Source organism: Urocampus carinirostris, chromosome 2, assembly GCF_059441175.1.
Source record: "Urocampus carinirostris isolate Australia breed hairy pipefish chromosome 2, RoL_Ucar_1.0, whole genome shotgun sequence".
NCBI lineage: Eukaryota > Metazoa > Chordata > Actinopteri > Syngnathiformes > Syngnathidae > Urocampus > Urocampus carinirostris.
The window spans coordinates 5014376-5037922 of record NC_142350.1 but is presented as its reverse complement, the minus strand read 5'-3'; the positions used below and the strand labels follow the sequence as shown (position 1 = coordinate 5037922).

The window sequence follows — 23547 nt, the reverse complement described above, 5'->3', positions numbered from 1 at the left end:
TTCGGGAATGTAATGGCGAACATATAACAAAAACCACTTCGTCTTCATTTTTTTGGTAATGTTATACAACTTAAACCATTCAGTCTTTGTATTTGTTGTGAGATAAAACGAGGTAAAAGTGGTTATAGTAGCGAGGGGATACATATCTCGGCAGGGATGCATTTCTCGGCATAACACCGGTCAGAATTGTCCTTAGGTGTGAATGAGCGAGTGAGTTGTCTGTCTTTGTGTGGCCTGGCTGGCAACCAGTTCCAGGTGTCCCATGCCCACTGCCTGGAGATAGCTGGGGTGGGCTCAAGCCAAATTTGGCCTGCAGTGAGATTACGATTGGCCCGCGAGATCATATCAAATGTGCATTAGAGCTGGCCCGCGGTATATACTATGCCGCTAATACTACAAATCCCACAATGCTTTGCTAGTATTTTGGCGTGCAGTAAAACCCGGCAAGCGCTCGTTATTTCCGTTCACAGTCATTCATCCATGCTCCGGTTGCATCAGACAAATTAATGATTTCCCCCTCCACAAAATGACCAAACGAAAGATAAACAATATGACTTTTCAAGACAGGTGGGAGGCAAATCTAAGAAAAGATGCCAGCTTAGAACAATGTGCTGAGTAAATCAGAGCAGAGCAAACTGAGCTTGAATATGTTTCTTATGCACTTTGTCTACTGCATGGTCTGTCAATAGTTGAAATGTTAGATTTTTATCGAATTACATTAATTTTGGTTCTGTTGTTGTTGGCTTTGAAAATGATTGACATAAAAAAGGAACTTGAAAGGATAAGGGGAGAGACATACTACTTTACTTATATAAATAAGGAATGAATACCACTGTGTCTTTTATTTCAAATGTAGTTTCTCATATTTTTGTAATATCAAGCTTTGGTTGTTCAAAATTCTGTGTTCAAGCAAAACAAAACTTTGTTTCCATATGAAAAGGTTAAGCATTACATATCAGTTGCAGATAATTTTTCAATAAATATTGACTTTGGCCCGTGACTTTACTTCTCTGCTTAATTTTGACCCTCTGTGAATTTGAGTTTGACCCCTGCTCTACCGCATTATGTAGTAAGCCAGGCAGTACGAGCGAGAGAAGCTTTGCCAATTTTCTTCTTTACCTACGTGGTTTATCTTACAAACAACATTACTAGTTCTACTTGACAACAAATACGCAGCTCACTAAAAAAACTTTGTTTGTTTTGGGAGACCATATACACGTCTATCGTGTTATGTAGAATAATACAACCAGAAGTAAAGCTGAGGAAACTAAAGCTTTGCCACTTTTTAAATTGATCAAATTTGGACTTCAATAATACTTTTTAAGAACAAAATTGCAACTTATAATTGAAAACCAATAATTGGGGAGGATTTTATTTTTTCTTCTTAAATTTACAAAATTTGGGCGTGCATGATTTTTCTTTTTTTAGAATGAAATACCTGTTTTTACTTGACAGCAAATATACGGCATAATAAAATAAGGAAAAAAATATATATATATTCTTTTTATGGTACCGGTACAACGAAAGGAAAGTGACGTCCCAGCCGACTGACACTGGCAATATTTGACTTCCCAACAACCATTTATAACGCGTTGCTGGTCTGAATTGTTGAGGTCGTCGGTTCTGAGGATTTTCCCCTCACAGTTTTTCGACTTGACATTAACCCAGGCCGAACTTTCTCTCTTTGGATCGGTTCTGGTCCGGCTGGTTCTTCCTGCGTCCAGCGCCTGACCTCGAGCGCTCTCTGCTGGCAATTCTTCACCATTGTTCTCAGCCAAGGATGTTGCAACGTATGGACTGCTGTCATTCTGGAGACCGGGTCGGCTCGGAGAAGGCTCGAGACCAGATTTTTGGCTTCTAAGGAACACAATAAGAAGCTTTGTTTGCTAATATATATATATATGTGTATATAGAGCCATTCAAAAGTTTGGGGTAAAATGTCCGTATTTATGAAGGAAAACGCACAGTATTTTTAAATGAAAGTAACGTAAAACCAATAAGATGACTATTTAGCTGCAAACGTGGGGTTTTAAATGTGAACGATTTTATACATTTGACTATAAAGGATTTTATACGATTGACTACAAATTACATTTAATGCAAAAGATATTCACTGAAGGGGCTGTGGTTCAATGACAGGGCAGGCTGTTCTAAATGCATAATATTTTGTCTAGTTCTGTTGATAAAAGGACGCGTGAGTGTGCTGACACAGAATGTTCCAGACATCAAGACGCTCGTCTATGAGATTGTGAAGCCCACGTTGGGCTTCCTTGGCACGCCCATGGGAGGAGCCGGCACACCATTATGCGGGGAGAAGATGGCCAATAGGAAAACGCTTCAGAAGAAGGCTTCCCACAGACTCCAACGTCGCTTCTTCAGCCATCTCCGATGAAATTCACTTAGTTATTCTGTTAGGGAAACAAAATCTGCCCCCGTGTGGAAATATTGGCTTCCTGATTATTTTTCCCTCAAGAAACCAGCGTGCATAAATTGTAGGAGGAATGCAGGTTGTGTTTGGTTAATGGAGTCAGATAACTAATTCGAACAATTTGGTAAACGGTACATGTTGATAATTAAATTCCAACAAATGTAACATCTACATTGGGTTAGGCCTAACTCAAACCTGAACACCAACCCTATGTGTATAAATGCTCATGTCCCGAAACCGCCACTCCGGTGTTCTAATAGTACTTTGTTTTTTCTAATTGTGTCAAAGGCTAACGGATGAGTAGAAAACCCTTGTGCAATCATGCTAGAACAGCTCAAAATTGGCTGGTTAAATAAGCTATAAAACTGAACATCTTTTGAGCTAATCAAGTATCCGGAGCATCACAATTGACAAAGTAAATAAAACTTTAGAATGGCCAGAATTTTTTTTTTGTGTGTAAAATTTGACCGTCTATTCTTGTTCTAGAAGTCTATTCCATGCGAGAAATTTCAAAGAAACTGAAGATTTTCGTCAATGGTATGTACTACTCTTCTTAGAGAACAGCACTAACAAATATCTCTTTGTTCCCAGCTTTCTATCTGGCTATTTTGATGACTTTTTATTCTTTTAGCCATCTATCTAGCTCCCTATTAGTTTTTGTAACCTGTTTACCTTTATAGATATCTATCCAGCTACCCTTTTACCTATGTATCAAGCCATCTAGCCTTCAGTGTTCTCGTTTGCCCGCGTCCCTGCGTCCTAGATGCATAATTTTTGCTGGGGACGCATAGTGTCAAATCAACGTGCGTCCCCGGGGTGCAACTTTTTTGACACCAAATTGTCATTACTACCCGATACTTTTTTTTAACAAAGATTTACCGCACTCAACTTTTCGTCAAGCAGATATGCCATTGTTGTTTTGGTCTCGCGGTTCGAGATTTCGTCTGCACGCCGATCTCGGCAAACGAGATCTCGTTGCTTCGAGCTTACGTCATTGTTGTGGTGGTTGTTGTCGAGTGAAAGAGAGGTATGCCTCCGAAAAAAAAGTATTAGGTGAAAATCAACACAAAATTGGTCATTTCTTCAGTGTCAATAATAAGTCGAAACGTAATACAGAAAGTGATAACAACGGCCTATAATTCCGGCACGAAAAAACGGCGGAGAAATTCTTCGGAAGATCGCGGAGGGAAAGAAAACACGTGTGTTGAAGCGAACGATTCGACGAAAGAAAAACAATACTAGCAAGAAAAGGACTTTTCGGCCAAAATGGACTAAATTATATTCCTGGTTACGCTATAAGGGGGATGATAATGGATTGGACCTTGAGAAGGCATTACAACTGTGGCGGGACAGCAAACCACGAAGAATATACGAAGTGAAAAATCTGAAGTGATAACTGCTTTGTATTACCAATTAACTGTGATAATTAAAACTGCATGAATATATAGACCAATATTTCAGCAATATTATTTTGTATAATGTACAATATTGTTGTGAAGTGAAAAATCTTGAAGTGATAACTGATTTGTACTACCAATAAACTGTGATGATTAAAACTTAATAAGTATATAGATTTATATTAAATATTTGTCGCCGATTTACAAATTAAACCTCGATAACACTACATTTTGGGGACCCATAGATCTCTGTTGGGACCCATGGATTTTTGAGCATGCGAGTCCCCGGGACCCATCACTTTTCGGATGGGTCCCGAACACTGAGCCTTTTACATTTTTTTGCATGCTATCTAGCAAACATTTTACCTTTTTTGCTAGTTAGCAAGCTAAATTTTGGTCTCCTTTCTAGCTAGCTATCTAGCTTTGTTTTTAGCTGCTAATCTGACAATTTAGACGACTTTTAACTGTTTTATCTATCTAGCTCCCTTTTAGTTTTTTTTTCTTTTTTCTTTTTTTTTACCTATTAGCCCCTCTAGCTAACTATCGAGCTACCTTTTTGGCTATTTAGCAAGCCATCTAGTTAAGTTGCAATTTTAGAAATTCATATCAAACCCTTTGTGCTAATTCGTAACAAAAAGTAGAAAAAAGACAAGCGGGAGGCACAACCAAGCAAGAAGACAAGTACTTTTAGAGTCTGTAGTTTGTAGTTTGAAGGAAGTGATAAATAAGGGCAAAAGAACACAGACAATGGACAATGAATTTGATAAATAAAAGTGTGACAAAGTTGTCTGGGTGATCCCAAACTTTTGAACCTTGGCATTTCTGTGTTGCATTATTCGTCAGTATAATTCTGACCTTCTGAAATGGCGTCCCAATAAGGGTCCAAAAAAGTCAGCCGTCCCTGTTTGATAAGCTCAAAAAGTTCCTCCTGGTCTCGGTTTGGACTCCGAAAGGGTGCGAAACCGCACAGGAGGATGTACAGAACCACACCCAGCGCCCACATGTCCACCTCCACGCCGTAACCTGCCGGGTCATTCCAGTACTTGATTCGGGAATTGTTTCGAGAGGCGCAAAGTTTTACCTGTCTCGTAGAGGATTTCGGGGGCCACGTAAGTTGGGGTCCCGCATACAGTGAAAACGGGTTCGGTCACCACCATGGCCAGGCCGAAGTCAGCCAGCTTTAGTCGGGTCACGCCCGGTTCGGTGTGGACGATCTGGGAGATCGGAAAGTTTTACATTCACATGTTTAGCAAGTTTGAATAGAAAATGTTAAAATGCATTTACAAACATCTATATATTTTATTTTTTCTACTCTTATTCTGAACATATTTTCCTGCCACTGTCATTACACTATTTTTAAAAGTGTTATTTTCGACAACTTAGGGCAGTCTACAAGCACTACATTGTAAATACTTGCCTACCTGTTGACATATTATTTTTTGATATTTGTATGACATGTTTATGGTGGAATGCTACATCTAATCCAAACAATGTACACTACATTTATGAGAGTAAAGAAAATTCTAATTCTAATTGGGTAGCAAGTCACAAACCCTTAAGAAAGAATAATGTTCAATTTCTATTATTTGATTTGAATTTGGTTAATTCATTGTATTTTATTACTCATTTTATGACTCATTCCATTAAATTAAACTTTGATAAATTATTAATTTTGAGTGTATTCTGATTACATTATATTAACTAAAGTTAATAGATTGTGATTCCAGTTTTCATATATTGATCCAATTAATAATGTATTATTTCGTTTTAATTGATTATTGTTATTCTTTACTATTTGATTTGCATGTGTTATGTTTTGAATTAATTAATTGGCTATTTGATTGATGTAATTTTTTATTATATCAATATAGATTTTGATTATTTAATACATTTGATTTTTATTTAAATTTCTATTGCTTTAATAATACAAATTTTAAATAATCTATTAATTAATTTCTATTTTAATTTAACGAGTTTTATTTGAACTCTTATTGAATAAACGATCATGTAATTAAAAGTGATAATATTTAATTGGAATTTAATATTATTGCTTTTTGTATTACTCAATTTCAGTAAAATAAAAAATAAAATATATATTTTTTTAAATGGAAAAATTAAAATGTATATTTAATGTGAATACAAATTTTCAGAATCATTTTTTTTTAAATTTCTATTAATTTTAATGAGTTTACTTTATGGTCCACTGTGTCAAAAGCAGCACTAAGGTCCAGCAGCAGCAAAAGTGATGAAGCGCCAGAATCCATTGCCAGTAGGAGATCATTGGTTACCTTAACCAGAGCTGTCTCAGTAGAGTGGTTAGCCCTGAATCCTGATTGCATTAATTCAAAAAGATTGTTCTCGGATATGAAATCATTCAGCTGCTGTGCCACTACTTTTTCAAGTACTTTAGAAAGAAACGGTAGGTTTGACACAGGTCTGTAATTACATAAGCTTTCTGGATCAAGGTTGGGTCGTTTCAGTGTAGGTTTAATAACAGCGGAGTTAAAAGCCGCTGGAACTACACCTGAGGAGAGTGATATGTTTGTAATACAGTGGAACCTCGGTTCTCGAGCATAATCCGTTCCAGAACCCTGTTCGAAAACCGATTTGTTCAATCACCGAAATCGTTTTTCCCATTAAAAGTAATGTAAAATCATTTTAATCCGTTCCAACACCCTGAATGTTTACCATGAACGTAAACATGAAGCTAACCCAGGCTAATCGTACGTTCGCGTTAGCGTAATCTTCCGTACGAAGGATTACGCTAACATGAACGTGTAAGAATAAAAAAACGATTATGAATAGGATTTCTTACCTTTGTGGTCGACGGTGGGGAGAGAAAAATCCTCAAAAGTTTTTCAACCTCTTCCAAAACTTGCGGCTGTTGCTTGCTTATAGCGCTAACTTCCTTAGCCGCATCACTCGATTTCACAGCCTCCTTATTCTTTACTATCGTACTGATAGTAGATTTAGCCATGCTGTATTCACTAGCAAGATCGGAAATTTGTACACCTCTTTCATATTTAGCTATTATGTCTTTCTTAAAGGCAATAGTTGTAAGAACAACTTGTCTTTTTTCACCTGTCCTGCTTGCACCGACCTTCTTCGGAGGCATAATTAGGGGCTAAAACACCCGTACGACGCTCAGCATTGCACCCTAGCGTACCGGCGTTCGAACTCCGATTTTTTTGACCGAACAGCGAAGCAAGAATTTCTCGAAATTTATGGTCGACACCGGTTTGTCTGAACTGAGAGGCGTTCGAAAACCGAGGTTCCACTGTATTTAGAACTGAAGGTCCAAGGACCCCAAAAAGACCTTTAATAAGCGAACCTGGAAGCGGGTCGAACAGGCAAGTCGTCGATTTGGCCGTATTCACCACCTGTTTATCGAGTGACCTTTCACCACTTTTGCTGCTGCTGGACCTCAGTGCTGCTTTTGACACAGTGGACCATAATATCTTACTAGAACGGTTGGAAAAATTGATTGGTCTCTCAGGAACCGTCCTCTCATGGTTCAGATCCTACCTCTCAGATAGGACGCACTGTGTTAAATATGGCAAAATGACATCTGAGCTCTTTAGTGTTACCTGTGGTGTTCCGCAGGGTTCAGTGCTTGGCCCCCTTCTTTTCAGCATTTACATGATTCCATTAGGTGATATTATTCGCAAGTATAATATCAGTTTCCACTGCTACGCAGATGACACTCAACTATATCTTCCGTTGGAGGAATCTGCCACACTAAATTGTGGAAATTTGGAGGCCTGCCTCACTGAGATAAAAGAGTGGATGTCACTCAATTTCTTGCGACTTAACTCTGAAAAGACCGAAATGTTAGTTATTGGTCCATCTAAATGCCGCGACTTATTCTCAAAAACTGCTGTGAACATTGACAAATGTTACATTGACAAATGTCACATCACACAGAGTGACTCAGTTAAAAATTTAGGTGTCATATTTGACCCCGATCTGTCCTTTCAAACACATGTGAAGAAAATTACTAAAACCGCTTTCTTCCATCTTCGTAATATTGCTAAAATTTGTCCTATACTGTCTCAGTCGGATGGGGAGATTATAATTCACGCGTTTGGTACCTCCCGTCTTGATTACTGTAATGCACTACTCTCCGGTCTCCCGAAGTCCAGAATCAAGAGTCTTCAGCTGGTACAAAATGCCACAGCAAGACTTTTAACTAGGACAAAAAAGTCCGATCACATCACGCCGATTTTGGCTAACCTGCATTGGCTCCCTGTTAGCCTAAGATGTGATTTCAAGGTACTCTTAGTATTATACAAAATCATACATGGACTTGCTCCCTCATATCTTTCAGATCTGATTTCCCCCTATGTTCCGGTTCGAAGCCTTCGTTCTGAGAGCGCCGGTCTTCTGGTGATCCCAAGAGCCAAGAAGTGTTCCGCTGGTTCGAGAGCGTTCTACACCGGTGCTGTGGAATGCTCTTCCTCCTGAGATCCGATCTGCAACCTCAGTGGAAATGTTTAAATCTAAGCTTAAGACTCACTTCTACGCTATAGCATATGAATAACCTATACTTTTCGTGGAATATATCTCTGTATTATTTGTGATTGCAACATCCTTTGCTGTCTGGTAATCCTGGAAGGGGGATACCATATGTGCGGTCCCTTCTTTAGGTTTCTTCATTTTCTTCATGTTGAGGTTTTTTTGAGTTTTTTCCTGCCCTCATGTTGGTTCCAGATCAGGGGATGGTGTAATAATAGTCTGAAAATAATAACCTGTGAAGCCCTTTGAGACTCTTTGTGATTAAGGGCTATACAAATAAAAATGACTTGACTTGACTTGACTTATTTAAATTTTGTTTTACTTATTCCATGACAAATTTGAATCTTTTTTTTTTTACTTTCTTTTAATTCTTTTGTATTTTGATTTTTATCGTTAGTTTAAATTACCATTTTTTAATTACTTGATTTTAGTTGAATATTATTTTTATTACTCATTGGATTAATTTAAAATTTGATGAATCAATCAATTCATTTTGGTTATAATTTAATTTAGTTTATTTTATTCTTTTCATTATTGATTAAATGATCATTTTAATTTATTATTTTCATCATTTGAATGAAATTGTTTAATTTTATTTTCCCCATCAATTTAAAATTTGAATGAATAATAAGTTAATTTTGATTTTAGTTTAAATAGTTTTTTAAAATCTTAATTAATTGATGAAGTTAAAATTGGATTTTTAAATTATTATTGTTTTGTTTATCATTAATTTGATTCGAATTACTTAGTACATTATTAGTATAATTAGTATGTAACATTTTAAAGTGCTAAGCAGATGCAAAGTGAGGCACGCAAATCTCTTGCCTCACGACAGAGGGCGATAGTGAGAACAATGATTCTGATTCCGGCCCCAAAAAACAAAATTAGTGATACCATGAACAAGCTAACAGGAAGACAGACACCAACCTTTCTGCACGCCACTACTGGCTTATATATGCTAATAAATAGGTACATCTCAAATCAATATGCTAACAAAAATTGTTAGTATGCACCAACCAGCAGATTCTCTGGTTTGACGTCGCGGTGCACCACGCTCCTCCGGTGAATATACTTTAGCGCCTCGCTAACATCGGCCACCATCACCGCGGCCTCCCCCTCGCCGAAGCAGCCACGCCGGCTAATGGCCTCGAACAGGTCGCCGCCGCAAGCTAATTCCATGACCAAGTAAGCCCTGGTGGGGGTGCGGTGGTGCGCTAGCAGCCGCACGATTCTAGCATGCCTCAAGCTAGCTAGAAGGCTCACCTCGTTTTGTAGCATGTGCTCCCGGCCAATTAGCCGTGAGCGCTCCAACATTTTCACAGCTAGCTTGTGACCGTCTGTACGGCGCCAACACTCGCGCACCTTCGCAAAATTTCCGTCGCCTAGAAGTCGCCCCAACGTGTAGAGGCGTTCTACTTCGGATTCCGAGACCTCGCTGCCCTCCGAACGCAGGTCCGAAAAGTCTTTCGAGATACCGGGTAGGGTTTTCCTGTCTGGGTGAGCTGAAAAGGTTAGCATTAGCATTAGGTAAAGGTGTTTGAAGCAAGCACACAATTTGCAATAGCTTCAATTCTGAGCTAGCATTAGCATTTGATGAAGACATTTCAATAAAGCACAACACCTGATATAGCTTGAAGTCTGAGCTAGCATTAGCATTTGCTTTAGATATTTGAAGCAACCGCAATTGCAATAGCTTCAAGTCCTACCTAGAATTAGCATTGGCTCAAGCTATTTGAAGCAAGCATACATTCGCAATAGCTTTTAAGTCTGAGCTAGCATTATCATTGGATTAAGACATTTTTTCACAACCAAGACATTCGCCATGGCCCAAGTCTGAACTAGCATTAACGATTCGCAAAATTTGCTAAACAATTAAGAAAAAGTGTTCACACGCATATATTCTTAATCCTTTGTGAAAACAGCATTTATCGGAAGGAAATGCTGTTTTTCACAGAAACCAAACACGACTCTGCTCGTGATGAACATTTTTTGGTCTCGGTCAGTGCCGGTGACGTCCATAGACGTCAATAGCGCCAAGTCCGAACTAGCAACAACGGTTGGCTAAAAATAAAATAAAAACATACTAAGACTGCTCACATGCACATACTGTTTATCTTCTGCGAGGAACAGCATTTATCGGGAACAAATGAAAGTCATATTTTGAATCAGTGGTGTCTGAACTAGCATTAACGATTCGCAAAAAGAAAAAGAAAAGAAAAACGTGCTAACAGCATGCATATATTCCTTATCCTCTGTGCAAACCACCACATATCGGAAAGAAACTCCTGTTTTGAATCACAGGAATGAAACATGAATTTGCCAGTGATTAAAAAAGATAATATTTGCTCATATTTTGCTAACCCTGGACCCTTTTACCCTATCCCTTCAACCCTAACCCTGACTACCTAACCTTAACCCCAACCATAACATTATTTAACTTCTTAAACTTTACCCCCAAAACCTTGAGCCCTAAGCCTATTACTTTAACCCCTAACCCTCTAATGCTCTAATCCAAACCCACTAACCCTGATCTTAAAACTTAACCCTTTTACACTAACCCTCTAACCTTTTTGCAGTCTTTGAAGCCCTTTGAGACTTTCTGTGATTATGGGCTGGACAAATAAATATGTCTTGATTTGACTTGACTGAATCAATCCAAAAATGGAGAGCGATTATTAACAGCAAACTCTTCCCACCTTGTTTACCGCCAACAGGGGGCAGCAGAGCTCGCCCCGAGAGCGGGTCTATCCAATCGGGACTTGGCCGCTTGGATTTTCCCGCCAAGCAATTTTCACAGAGAGGAGGCAAAGCAGGAGGCGGGGCTTCCTTTACCGGCCCGCCTCTCCCTCGGATTTTTTGCAGATGATTGGGTAAGTAGACGGGTTTTCCCGCGTGGGCGGGGTCCTGGTGTTCCGTCCCCTCGCTGTAGCCGCTGTCCGCCTTACCAGCTTGATGGGGAAGGGGGCGGAGCTTCTTCTGCCAGGCCAAAAGCGCCTCGGCCCGGAAGTGAGGCTGATCTGGGAAAAGTTCCTCAAGCGCCTCCTGCAAACTGCTCAGAAAAGGGCGGCCTTTGGATAGCGCCAAAAGCGCCGCCTCGCCGTGGAAAAAGTCGCCCACGCTCTTTACCTGAACAGGAAAATTATGAATTAAGGTTTGTTTATGTATATTCCATTTAGTTGTGTACCACCATTTTCCAAGATAAGAGGAATTATCATTTCATATTTCATTTCAATAAGCTTAAAAAACCTTTAAGACTTGAAGAATTCGACACACAAAAAACATACCTGTCAACCTCCACAGCTCCATGCCTGTACAAACTGTCGTATTTTTCCTTACAATATACAGTACATCTTGGAATGATGCATGATGGGAAATCCCTAGGCGACAGACGCATGCACTCGCTTCGTTTGCAACAAAAACAACCATACCGAGATAGAAGCTACCGCGGCGAACTCGTTAGACTTCATTGATTTGCCGTTACGTGATAGTCGGTGTTTACCCATAATTGACAAATTTGCGTTTTTCCGTACAGATTTTCTTGTACGTTGTACACGTCTTAAAATGCATAATAAACGTACTTTGTACGGAAAATAGTACAAGTTGACAGGTATGTAAAACAATCGGAATTTGTTTTTCTAATAAATTCATTATGATTTAAATTTGTATTGATTAATATTTTCTTTTTTTTTGTCAATAATTAATGATGATTATAATTTTATCGATTGATTACAATAATATATATCTTCACTTGATCTTAATTGGTTAATTATGGTTAATTGTTATGGTTCAGCGCCTGCAGTCCCTCCCCTTTCTCCAAGAGATAGCAGCATTGCCCTGTTTTCCAGTCTTCCGCTACACTCCCCTGTCCAGGTGCTCCCCATCTGCTAAAAAGCCACTCTCTGCCATAAATACTCCGGTCTCCCACCCCATGTGGCTGGACCGTCATTGAACTAATCTCAAGATATTCCCTCTCCATGACAAACTCTTCATTCCAAGAGGTATATCTCCAGGTATTTTCCTCAAAACTTCTCCCAAAAGACCACCTCCCCAAATTTCTCTTCCAAGATTCCCTCCCAAGAGTTCTCTCCTCTGCAGTCCTTGTTAAACCCTCCCTTCTCAGTAGCAAGTCTCGTTTTTCGCTACCGATTAAACGCCCCCCTGCGGTCTGATCAAATCCCCATTTTTTTTCCGTCTCCTTGTGTCCTGCAGTTGGGTCTGACAAACGTCTGGCCTTATTTAAAATTAGATTCCTAGTTTCATTTTAAGTTTTTGTCATTTTTAATCTTTGTAAAATTTAAACATTTTAAAACGTAAAATAAATGTAAACATGTAAAAAATGTAAACAATTACAACATTTAACCACTATTTCTAAATGTAAAAGAAAATTATACAAAATGTAATAATGGCTAAAATTGTAACATTTTTATATAATGTGAGAGTTAAAATGTTAAAGAAAAATCTAATATTGTAACTAACATTTTTATGTTTGCTTTTGAATTTATAATTAAATGTTTAAAATGGTAAATAAAATACCAATTTTGAAACAATAAACAAAAAGCAAAAAATGTATTAGTAACAACCGATATGTTAAAAAAGTTGACAAAATTTAATATCAAATTTAAAGATACGAATTGATTTTTGGTTTTATTTTCGACTACCTTTTCTGTGTAAATTTCATGAAGTTGTTTTTATACAAAACAAATCCATTTGTTGCTTGTTTTTACCCAAATCAACCCAGTGTGTTCCTTCGAATTGCCTCAGGTACAAAATGCTTCATTTTCTGACCCAAATAATTTTCTTCACCAACCTCTCGAGCATAAGCGGTGAAGAGTCTTGTGACCCGGCATCGGTGCCATCGAGGGAACCCGAGCGCTTCCGAGATGTCCAATAGGAGCTGCTCGAAGGAGACCACGCCTCTTCGGTTCAAAAGCACCGTCACCTTGGAAACATACATCTTTTAAAAATTACTTCTGAGCCACATGCTTCTTCACTAAGAAGAAAAACCAAACACCTTTCGTGGCCCGCTGTGCCCGGGCCGAACCATCGTGACCAAACGGGGTCTTTCGGGGCTTTTTTCTGCGTGACGTCCGTGGAAAAGGGGAGGGGCATGCCAATGGGGCCCAGCGTTTAAGGCTGGTTTTTCTGCGTAAAAAACACAGAGCAGGAGTGTCAAACTCATTTTAGGTTGGGAGCAACATGGTAGCAAAAAACTCCCATGGGAATCAAACTAGTAGATTACACACACAGAGAGAGAGTGAGAGAGAGAGAGAGAGAGAGAGAGAGAGAGAGAGAGAGAGAGAGACAAAGAACTGGAGAGAGAACAAAAGGGAGAGCAAGAGAGAGAACAAAATAAGGCTAGGGGGACAGAATGAATAAGAGGGAAAAAGAGAATAAGGGAGAACAAGAGAGAGAGAGACAAAGTAAAAAGGGAATAAAAAAAGAGAGGGAAAAGGGATTAAGAGAGGGAAAACAGAGAGTAAACGAAAGGGAGAAGAGACAGTGAAAACAGAGAGCAAGAAAAAAGAAAGGAAAAGAGAAAGAGAGGAAGAGAGAGACAAAGAGACACACATTTAGAGAAGATAAATAGATAGATAAAGAAAACAAAGATAGAGGGAATTAAAGACAGAAAAAAGAAAGAAGTAAAAAGTGAGACACAGAGATAAAGAGAGGGAAAACAGAGTGTAAACGAAAGGGAGAAGAGACAGTGAAAAACACGGAGAGAAAAAAAGAAAGGAAAAGAAAGAGGGAGACAAAGAGATACACATTTAGGGAAAGAGAGAGTGTGACCGAGAGAAAAGGATAGAAGGAGAGAGAAAAAAAGAGTAAAATTTTTTTGCGAGTTGAGCTCTGTCAACATCAAGTAGACATATTTCAAAGTGCAGCTCATTTTTCTCTTGTGCTTCTCTGGGTGTTGTCTCGCGGGCCGGATAAAAACCCTTGGTGGGCCTGATCCGACCGGCGGGCCACATGTTTGACACTCGTGACATAGAGAATTGCATTCATGAAAAATACGATTTGTTTTGTTCTCTTTTCTTATACACTAAGTGATAGTGGTGATATTTGAGAGACTCCCTTCGGTTTCTAAATCAATTATTTATGCTTCCTTGAGAACAAAAAACTTTCTCGACCTGGATATTTACATTATTAATGACATCTTTCATTTTCTTTGAACTCAAACTGTGTGTATTTGTATTTTTTACGCGTTCTTATCCCCAAACACACCAAAACATTCCCCTTTATATAAAGGTGGGGTGCATAGTTTGAGGTGTCCTTAAAGAGTAAAAAATTGAATATTTTCTCTTTTAAGTATGTGTTAATGTTGCCCATTGAACTCACAAATATCACTTTCAGCAAGTTCTGTTGCATCTGCCTTTTTCCCATCTACCTTTTCTTCTCCCGGGCTCGATTTCCCGTCATACATTTCTTGAGTCCCATAAAGGTACAGCATTACCCAAAAATGGAATTGAATGAATGAATTTCCAATTACAAAACATCTTGAATTTTACAGTCAATGTTAACCATTGTTTAAATAATTCAAATAGTAAAGGGTACCATATTAACAATGCCCCTAAGTTCAAATAGCCTTTGTATTATCTTTTTCACCGCGCCTATCTGCTTTTGTCTTGCTTTTATCATCGGTGTTCTGGCCACTTGATGAAAGGAGGGCATGGGGGAAGGAGATTAATTTCACGTGCCAGCAGTTTTCTTTTATTCTAGGATGAAAATGGTGAAAATGAGAAGCGTACTGTTTCAAATACAGTCCAAATGCCAACCAAAACCCCCAAAATGATGAAAAACGAAGAGTTCATCCGAATGCGCCCAAGAGAGACGTGGACGCGCCACAGAAGCAGCTTGAAAGATACTGCGATAATCATTTCAGCCAGAATATAGGGTCAGCAAGTAGAATATTTTGAAATCGCATACCCTACCTTAAAAAATTGACACAAAATCAGTTGGGGGCAAAAAATTCACCTGTAGCCCTCCATTTCCTCGCTTTGGCGCAACCGATCAGAGCTTTGGCAGGTGGTGCCATTTCCGAACAAGATTGGACTGGAACAACTTCTGAGTGCAGGAGAGAGAGAAAAAAAACGGCTGAAAATGACGTCACTAGCTGAATATGACCTCATCCGGCGTTACACAGTTGCCGGGGTGATTTGTCAGGTTACCGTCGTGGAAGAAAAAGTGTGGTTCACAAGTAATTCAGAATAAAAAAAGGAATGGACGCTAAAATGCTGTGAGATCATAAAAAACATCAAATAATACGGTGATTAACACGAATATATTCATCAATTACACAAAATAACTCAATTTTTACTTTATTATCGCAAAACGACGCTTATAAGAAAAATATGTGTATTATTTTGAAAAGTACTTAAGGAAATCTACCATTCCACTTTTGCCGCTTGTTAAAACCGCGAGCCTACGCTCAAAACTTAACATTAAGTGTTATCACCCCAGTTATGGGGGTATTTTCCAAATTCATGCTTTTTAAAAAATTAACACATTTATTACTTAACACTGGGTGGTCTTTTTTTTTAATTCAATCTTCCCCTGACCCCCCACCACATTGCTGTTCCGTTTCCAAGGTTCCTGTTCATAATGGATTAGGAGTTCTTTTATTTTCTTCCCGGATATACATCCGGTTCTTTGATCATTCGACTTTATCTTAATCACTTGAATGGTGACTCGTTGAATTACATTTGTTTTTTATTTTACTGTATTTTTAAGTTGTTGTTTTTTGGGTAATGTGATATTGTATCATCATTTATTTTATACATGTATTGTTTGCTTGAAAAAATATTTGATATATTTTAAATATCAAAATTTTCTTGTCGAAGCAAAAATATTGTATTGCTTTTGCTGCAGTGCTGTTTGGCCACTAGATGAGGCAAATGCATCAAAACAAACTCAGCTTATTGTAACTTGGTTTTATAAATATTTCGTCTCAGTTTTTCTCAATTGATTTAGGAGGTTTTTTTTGCTCGACTAAGAACTCCCAAAAGTAATTAATTATTTCTCACAACACTGTATCTCTAGTGCACATTCAAAAAGCAGCTTCTCGTTTTTTGTACAAGTGCCAGATGTGTTTTAGTACATCCATGCGCTTGGTTTGGTACAATTCTCTGCTGTTTCCTTCATCATCAGTTTTATCTGTCATGTTGGTCACAACGGATTATCATGGGTCACTATTCAAGTCAAGTCATGTTTATCTGCATAGTCCTTAAATACAAAGAGTCTCAATGGGCTGCATAGACCACAGATTATTGCAAACTACAGACTATTATTACACCAGCCCCTGATCTAAAACCTAAATGAGGGCAAGGAAAAACTCAAAAACCTCAGCATGAAGAAAATGAAGAAACCTTGAGAAGGGACCGGACATGAGGTACAGTGCATCCGGAAAGTATTCACAGTGCTTCACTTTTTCCACATTTTGTTATGTTACAGCCTCATTCCAAATTGTATTAATTTAATCTCTTATCTCAAAATTCTACACAAAATACTCCATTATGATAATGTGAAAAAGTTTTTTTTTTTTTTAACTTTTTTGAATTTATTAAAAATAGAAAACTAAGAAATCACATTTACATAAGTATTCACAGCCTTTGCCATGAAGCTCAAAATTGAGCTCAGGTGCATCTTTTTTCCACTGATCATCCTTGAGATCTTTCTACAGCTTAATTGGAGTCCACCTCCAGTAAATTCAGTTGATTGGACATGATTTGGAAAGGCACACACCTGTCTATATAAGGTCCCACAGTTGAGTGTGCATGTCCAAGCACAAACGCCAAGCATGAAGTCAAAAGTACTGTCTGTAGACCTGCGAGACAGGATTGTCTTGAGGCACAAATCTGGGGAAGGATACAGAATAAATTCTGCTGCTTTGAAGGTCCCAATGAGCACAGTGGCCTCCATTATTCGTAAATGGAAGACATTTGGAACCACCAGGACTCTTCCTAGAGCTGGCCGGCCTTCTAAACTGAGCGATCGGGGAAGAAGGGCCTTAGTCAGGGAGGTGACCAAGAACCCGATGGTCACTCTGTCAGAGCTCCAGCGTTCCTCTGTGGAGAGAGGAGAGCCTTCTAGAAGGAAAACCATCCCTGCAGCAATCCACCAATCAGGCCTGTATGGTAGAGTGGCCAGACGAAAGCCACTCCTTAGTAAAAGGAACATGGAAGCCCATCTGGAATTTCCCAAAAAGCACCTGAATGACTTCTGACCATGAGAAACAAGAATCTCTGGTCTGATGAGACAAAGATTGAACTCTTTGGTGTGAATGCCAGGCGCCATGTTTGGAGGAAACCAGGCACCGCTCATCACCAGGCCAATACCATCCCTACAGTGAAGCATGGTGGTGGCAGCATCATGCTGTGGGGATGTTTTTCAGCAGCAGGAACTGGCAGACTAGTCAGGATAGAAGGAAAAATGAATGCAGCAATATATAGAGATATCCTGGATGAAAACCTGCTCCAGAGCGCTCTTGACCTCAGGCTGGGGCGAAGGTTCATTTTTCAGCAGGACAACGCCCCAAAGCACACAGCCAAGATCTCAAAAGATTGGCTTCAGAACCACTCCGTGAATGTCCTGGAGTGGCCCAGCCAGAGTCCAGACTTGAATCCGATCGAACATCTCTGGAGAGATCTGAAAATGGCTGTGCACAAACGTCTCCCATCCAACCTGATTGAGATTGAGACTTATTGCAAAGAAGAATGGGCAAAACTGCCTAAAGATAGGTGTGCTAAACTTGTGGGATAATATTCAAAAAGACTTGAGGCTGTATTTGCTGCCAAAGGTGGATCAACAAAGTATTAAGCAAAGGCTGTGAATACTTATGTAAATGTGATTTCTTAGTTTTCTATTTTTAATAAATTCAAAAAAAGTAAAAAAAAAAACGTTTTCACATTGTCATAATGGAGTATTTTGTGTAGAATTTTGAGATAAGAGATTAAATTAATAGAATTTGGAATGAACCTGTAACATAACAAAATGTGGAAAAAGTGAAGCGCTGTGAATACTTTCCGGATGCACTGTATTCCCCCTTCCAGGATGACCAGGCTTCATTGGATGTTGCAGTAACAAATAATACCCCGATATTGACAACATGATATATGGGTCATTCATAAACTATAGAATAAAAGTGTGTTATAAGCCTAGATTTGTCATGATTACTGATTCGGGGCACTTGCGGCTGCCCCGGTGGCGCCAACAGCCCTGGTCGCTGATTGACTCCTTGCCACTTTTTAAACCCCCCGACTCCCTGTTACCGGCGTCCGATTGTTGCGAACCTTCAGCTCCCGCTAAGGCAAGCCTTCCGATCCTGACTCCCTGTTTTTTTGGCTCTCGTACGTTTCCCGGCTTCGACCTATTTCCGTTTGATCACGTCTCTGCTCCTGCGCCCGACAAACCGACTTGCTTTCCCGTCTTCGACACCGCTATCGCTCGCCAGAGAAGTGCCACTTCCGCGTCCCGAGCGACCTGCTCCCCACAACCAACGATCACTGGATCGTGGGTGCCAGCTTTCGTCTCCTTCTCAATAAAACTAAGAAACTAACGCAATTGGGTTCTGTCTCCGTTCCTGGTGCCTGACAAGATTTAAACAGTTCCACTCAGGTTGCAGATCGAATTTTAGGGTGAAGAGCATTCCACAGCACCAGGGCCCAAATGGAGAACCCTCTCGAGCCTGCGGATCTCTTCTTGGCTCTTGGGATCACTAATTGTGATTAAGGGCTATACAAATAAACATGACTTGACCTGCCCACCAAATGAAAATTGGATGTAGTAATGCTATGCTCTTTCGGCTCTGCTCACTCCTCAGATTGTTTTTGTTGCCGTAATCCATATATTTCAGTTTATTATGTAACGTTATGCACGAAAAGTTTTTTAAAAAGTGGGGACAAATAAAGAAAAAAAAGAAAAAAATTAAATAAGGAAAAACGATGAAAATTTAAAAATGGAAAAAAGAGGAAAAAAAGAAATCTATGAAAAATAAACAAAAAGCAAGTGAAAAGAAACAATGAGTGCTGTGCAAAACAATTTGGGGGTAATAATAGTTTGGCAAGCATTTGATAAATCCCGCCTGAGACTCATGTCTGGTGTAGGTTTTATGCAATGACATTTTACATTTTGTGTTATGTATTTCTTTTTCCACACAGGCGAGGCAACATCACAGGGATGGCAGAGGACCCATTTTCTCCCATGAACAGGAGATGGCTATTTGTACCATAGTTGTAGAATACAATGCCATAAGACTACATAACAGATAAAGATAAAGATTGCAATCATGGAGAACAACGTCCTGTTAAATATCCAGTCAACATTTTGTCGAACCTCCAAGTGAAGTTGTGCCAATTGTCTTATGTTCACATTCATAATATTTTCTATTCTTTGCTGGCTTTTGATTTCTGTATTCTGATGACACATACAGTGTTCATTTTACCTCTGAAAAGTGATGGGTCCCCGGGACTCGCATGCTCAAAAATCTATGGGTCCCAACAGAGATCTTTGGGCCCCCAAAATATATATATATATGTTATCGAGGTTGAAATTGTAAATCGGCGACAAATATATAATATAAATCTATATATTCATTCAGTTTTAATCATCACAGTTTATTGGTAATACAAATCAGTTGTCATTTCAAGATTTTTCAGTTCACAACAATATTGTACATTATACAAAATAATATTGCTGAAATAACGATACGAATCTATATTTTCATTCAGTTTTGATGATCACAGTTAATTGGTAACACAAAGCAGTTATCACTTCAGATTTTTCAGTTCACAAAAATATTGTACATTATTCAAAATAATATTGCCAAAATATTAATCTATATTTTCATTCAGTTTTAATCATCACAGTTAATTGGTAATACAAAGCAGTTATCACTTCAGATTTTTCAGTTCATATATTCTTCCTGGTTTGCTGTCCCGCCACAGTTGTAATGCCATCTCAGGGTCCAATCCATTATCATCCTCCTCATAGCGTCACCAGTAATATAATTTGGTCCATTTTGGCAGCCTTCCACCAAAACTGGGTTAACTGTTACATTGAGAACATAACTAATTAATTTGAGTTATCTGCACACAATGAAACAAGGACTCGTCATTTTGACAGACATTTAATTTTGGACCAACGACTAAGGATTTTGCTCAAAAAAATGGCTTTTGCTGTTAATCCATGGTATTTTTCTACTTGTTCAATGTGTTATGAGAAATGACCAACTCTTCTGAGGATTTTAAGTCTGATCTGGAGAAACGTACAGAAGTAATTTAGAAAAACTGTAAAGCAGTAAGGAGAGAAATCAGCGATGACGACCGCCTCCAACGGTCAAAAGTGGTGTTACAAGATGTCAATTCAACACGACGAGCAAATCCTAAACATAGAGGCTTCCAATCGAGCGCACTTAGTTTTCCACGGCCTTTTTACATACATAGAAAGTAGTGAAAATAATGAAAATGAAATACAATAGTATCGATTGATATAATAATGACATGTTTGGTACTGTTAAGCAGTGAAAACTAGAGAGAAAAAGTGCTCAAAGTAGTAAAAACTTGTGAAAAGTATGTAAAATATAAAAGCAGTGGCAAATGGTGAAAAGAATAGTAAAAGTTCTTAAAAGTAGTGAAAAACAGTGGTAGTCCTGGAAAAGGCACCGAACAAGTCATGACAAATGTTAAAAGGTTTAAAAGATCTGAAAGTATTGAAAAATAGTTAAAATTATGAAAACAGTGAAAAGAATGAAATGAATACACAAAGTCGTGAAAAATAGCGGAAAGTGAGAAAAAAGTACTGGAAAGAAATGAAACATTAAAAAGTAACATAAAATGTACTAAAATTAAAGATAAATATGAACAGGCAACTTAACCTAAGGCAACACATTCCTCAATTTATAACGTACTACATTTTATGTATTATGTACGAGGATGTGCATGGAGGCAAGTGTAATATCTCAAGTGTCATAAACGCATCACTGAAAAACACTGGAAACACAAATCAAAACATTTACAAATCTAAATTTAAAAAAAAAGATAAAATACAAAACAATGTAAGCTTTTATTTACTCAACAAATTTAAATCCAGCAACACAGAATCCATTAAAAAAAGTTTAATAAAGCTATTATTATTATCATTATCATTATTGTTATTATGGAACCATGTGTGAGCTCAGCGTGGACCATTTTCACCTTTCACCTGGTCCCTCTGGACCACATGTAATTTTTTTTCCAGACTCGTGTTTCACACCTGTCCATGTCAAACAGAGTACGAACCAAGGTTACATTCACGAGTTGCCATGTGCAGGGGTGATAAGAAAAAAAGGATCTAACATAAAATAAATAAACCCCAGTGAGAAGAATCAGTTCAGAAACTGAATGAAAAAAAGATTTAACAAACAGGAAAATATTAAATAAATAAAATAACAGATACACACAGAAATACAAATCTAAATAAATAACACAGTCAAATAATAATAGACAAAAAAGTTTAAAAAATACTAACAAAAAACTAAATTTTATATATATATATATATATATATATATATATATATATATATATATATATATATATATATATATATACTGGACTGTCTCAGAAAATTAGAATATTGTGATAAAGTTCTTTATTTTCTGTAATGCAATTAAAAAAACAAAAATGTCATACATTCTGGATTCATTACACATCAACTGAACTATTTCAAGCCTTTTATTATTTTAATATTGCTGAATTTGGCTTACAGCTTAAGAAAACTCAAAAATCCTATCTCAAAATATTAGAATATCATGAAAAAGTATACAAGTAGGCTATTCAACTAATCACCTGAATCATCTAAATAACTCGAAACACCTTGCGAGGGTTTCCTGAGCCTTAAAAACACTCAGCTTGGTTCAGTAAACTAAATCACAAGTAGGCTTGAAATAGTTCAGTCGGTGCGCAGAGAGCTGGGTAGCGGCCAAGGGAGGGGTCCTTGGCGCGACCATCCCCGGCTACAGAAACTGGCTTTTGGGACATGGAACGTTACCTCTCTGGCAGGGAAGGAGCCCGAGTTGGTGCGTGAGGTTGAGAAATTCCGACTAGACATAGTCGGACTCACCTCCACGCACGGCTTAGGCTCTGGTACCAGTCCTCTCGAGAGGGGTTGGACTCTCTTTCACTCTGGAGTTGCACGTGGTGAGAGGCGCAGAGCCGGTGTGGGCATATTAGTTGCTCCACGGCTCGGCGCCTGTACGTTGGGGTTCACCCCAGTAGACGAGAGGGTGGCCTCCCTCCGCCTTCGGGTGGGGGGACGGGTCCTGACTGTTGTTTGTGCTTATGCACCAAATAGCAGTTCAGAGTACCCACCCTTCTTGGAATCCTTAGAGGGTGTGCTTGAGAGCGCGCCCCCAGGGGACTCCCTCATACTGCTGGGAGACTTCAACGCTCACGTGGGCAATGACAGTGAGACCTGGAGGGGCGTGATTGGGAAGACCGGCCCCCCTGACCTGAACCCGAGTGGTGTTTCGTTATTGGACTTCTGTGCCCGTCATGGTTTGTCCATAATGAACACCATGTTCAGACATAAGGGTGTCAATATGTGCACTTGGCACCAGGACACCCTAGGCCGTAGCTCGATGATCGACTTTGTCGTCGTTTCGTCGGACCTGCGGCCGCATGTTCTGGACACTCGGGTGAAGAGAGGGGCGGAGCTGTCAACTGATCACCACCTGGTTGCCGAAGCAAAAACTCGGGCATGGGAGGAGTTTGGCGAGGCCATGGAAGCCAACTTCCGTACGGCTTCGAGGAAATCCTGGTCCACCATCCGGCGTCTTAGGAGGGGGAAGCGGTGTGCCATCGACACTGTGTATAGTACCAATGGGGCGCTGCTGACCTCGACCCGGGACGTTGTGAATCGGTGGGCGGAGTACTTCGAAGACCTCCTCAATCCCGCCGACACGTCTTCCTCTGGGGAAGCAGAGCCTGAGGACTCTGGGTTGGGCTCTCGTATCACTGGGGTTGAAGTCACCGAGGTGGTCAAAAAACTCCTCGGTGGCTGGGCCCCGGGGGTCGATGAGATCCGCCCAGAGTTCATTAGGGCTCTGGATGTTGTGGGCGTGTCATGGTTGACACGCCTCTGCAACATCGCGTGGACATCGGGGACAGTGCCTCTGGACTGGCAGACTGGGGTGGTGGTTCCCGTCTTTAAGAAGGGGGACCGGAGAGTGTGTTCCA

The 23547-nt window shown here is 39.3% G+C and overlaps 1 protein-coding gene across 2 annotated transcripts; it reads right to left on the bottom strand.

Moving 5' to 3' along the window:
* Nucleotides 1–1488: 1488 nt before the first annotated feature.
* Nucleotides 1489–15437, bottom strand: dclk3 (doublecortin-like kinase 3). 2 transcript variants are annotated; one of them, XM_088328489.1, is made up of 8 exons: nt 15313–15437; nt 13352–13482; nt 13148–13279; nt 11037–11466; nt 9358–9842; nt 4907–5039; nt 4681–4848; nt 1489–1857 (listed from the first exon to the last, which is right to left on the bottom strand). In XM_088328489.1, the coding sequence occupies exons 1-8, from the start codon at nt 15371–15373 to the stop codon at nt 1583–1585; spliced, it is 1815 nt and encodes a 604-aa protein (XP_088184615.1). In that variant the 5' UTR covers nt 15374–15437; the 3' UTR covers nt 1489–1582. The 2 variants fall into 2 exon arrangements, with proteins under 2 accessions (XP_088184615.1, XP_088184616.1); XM_088328490.1 differs by having other exon boundaries at nt 9703–9842.
* Nucleotides 15438–23547: the final 8110 nt, after the last annotated feature.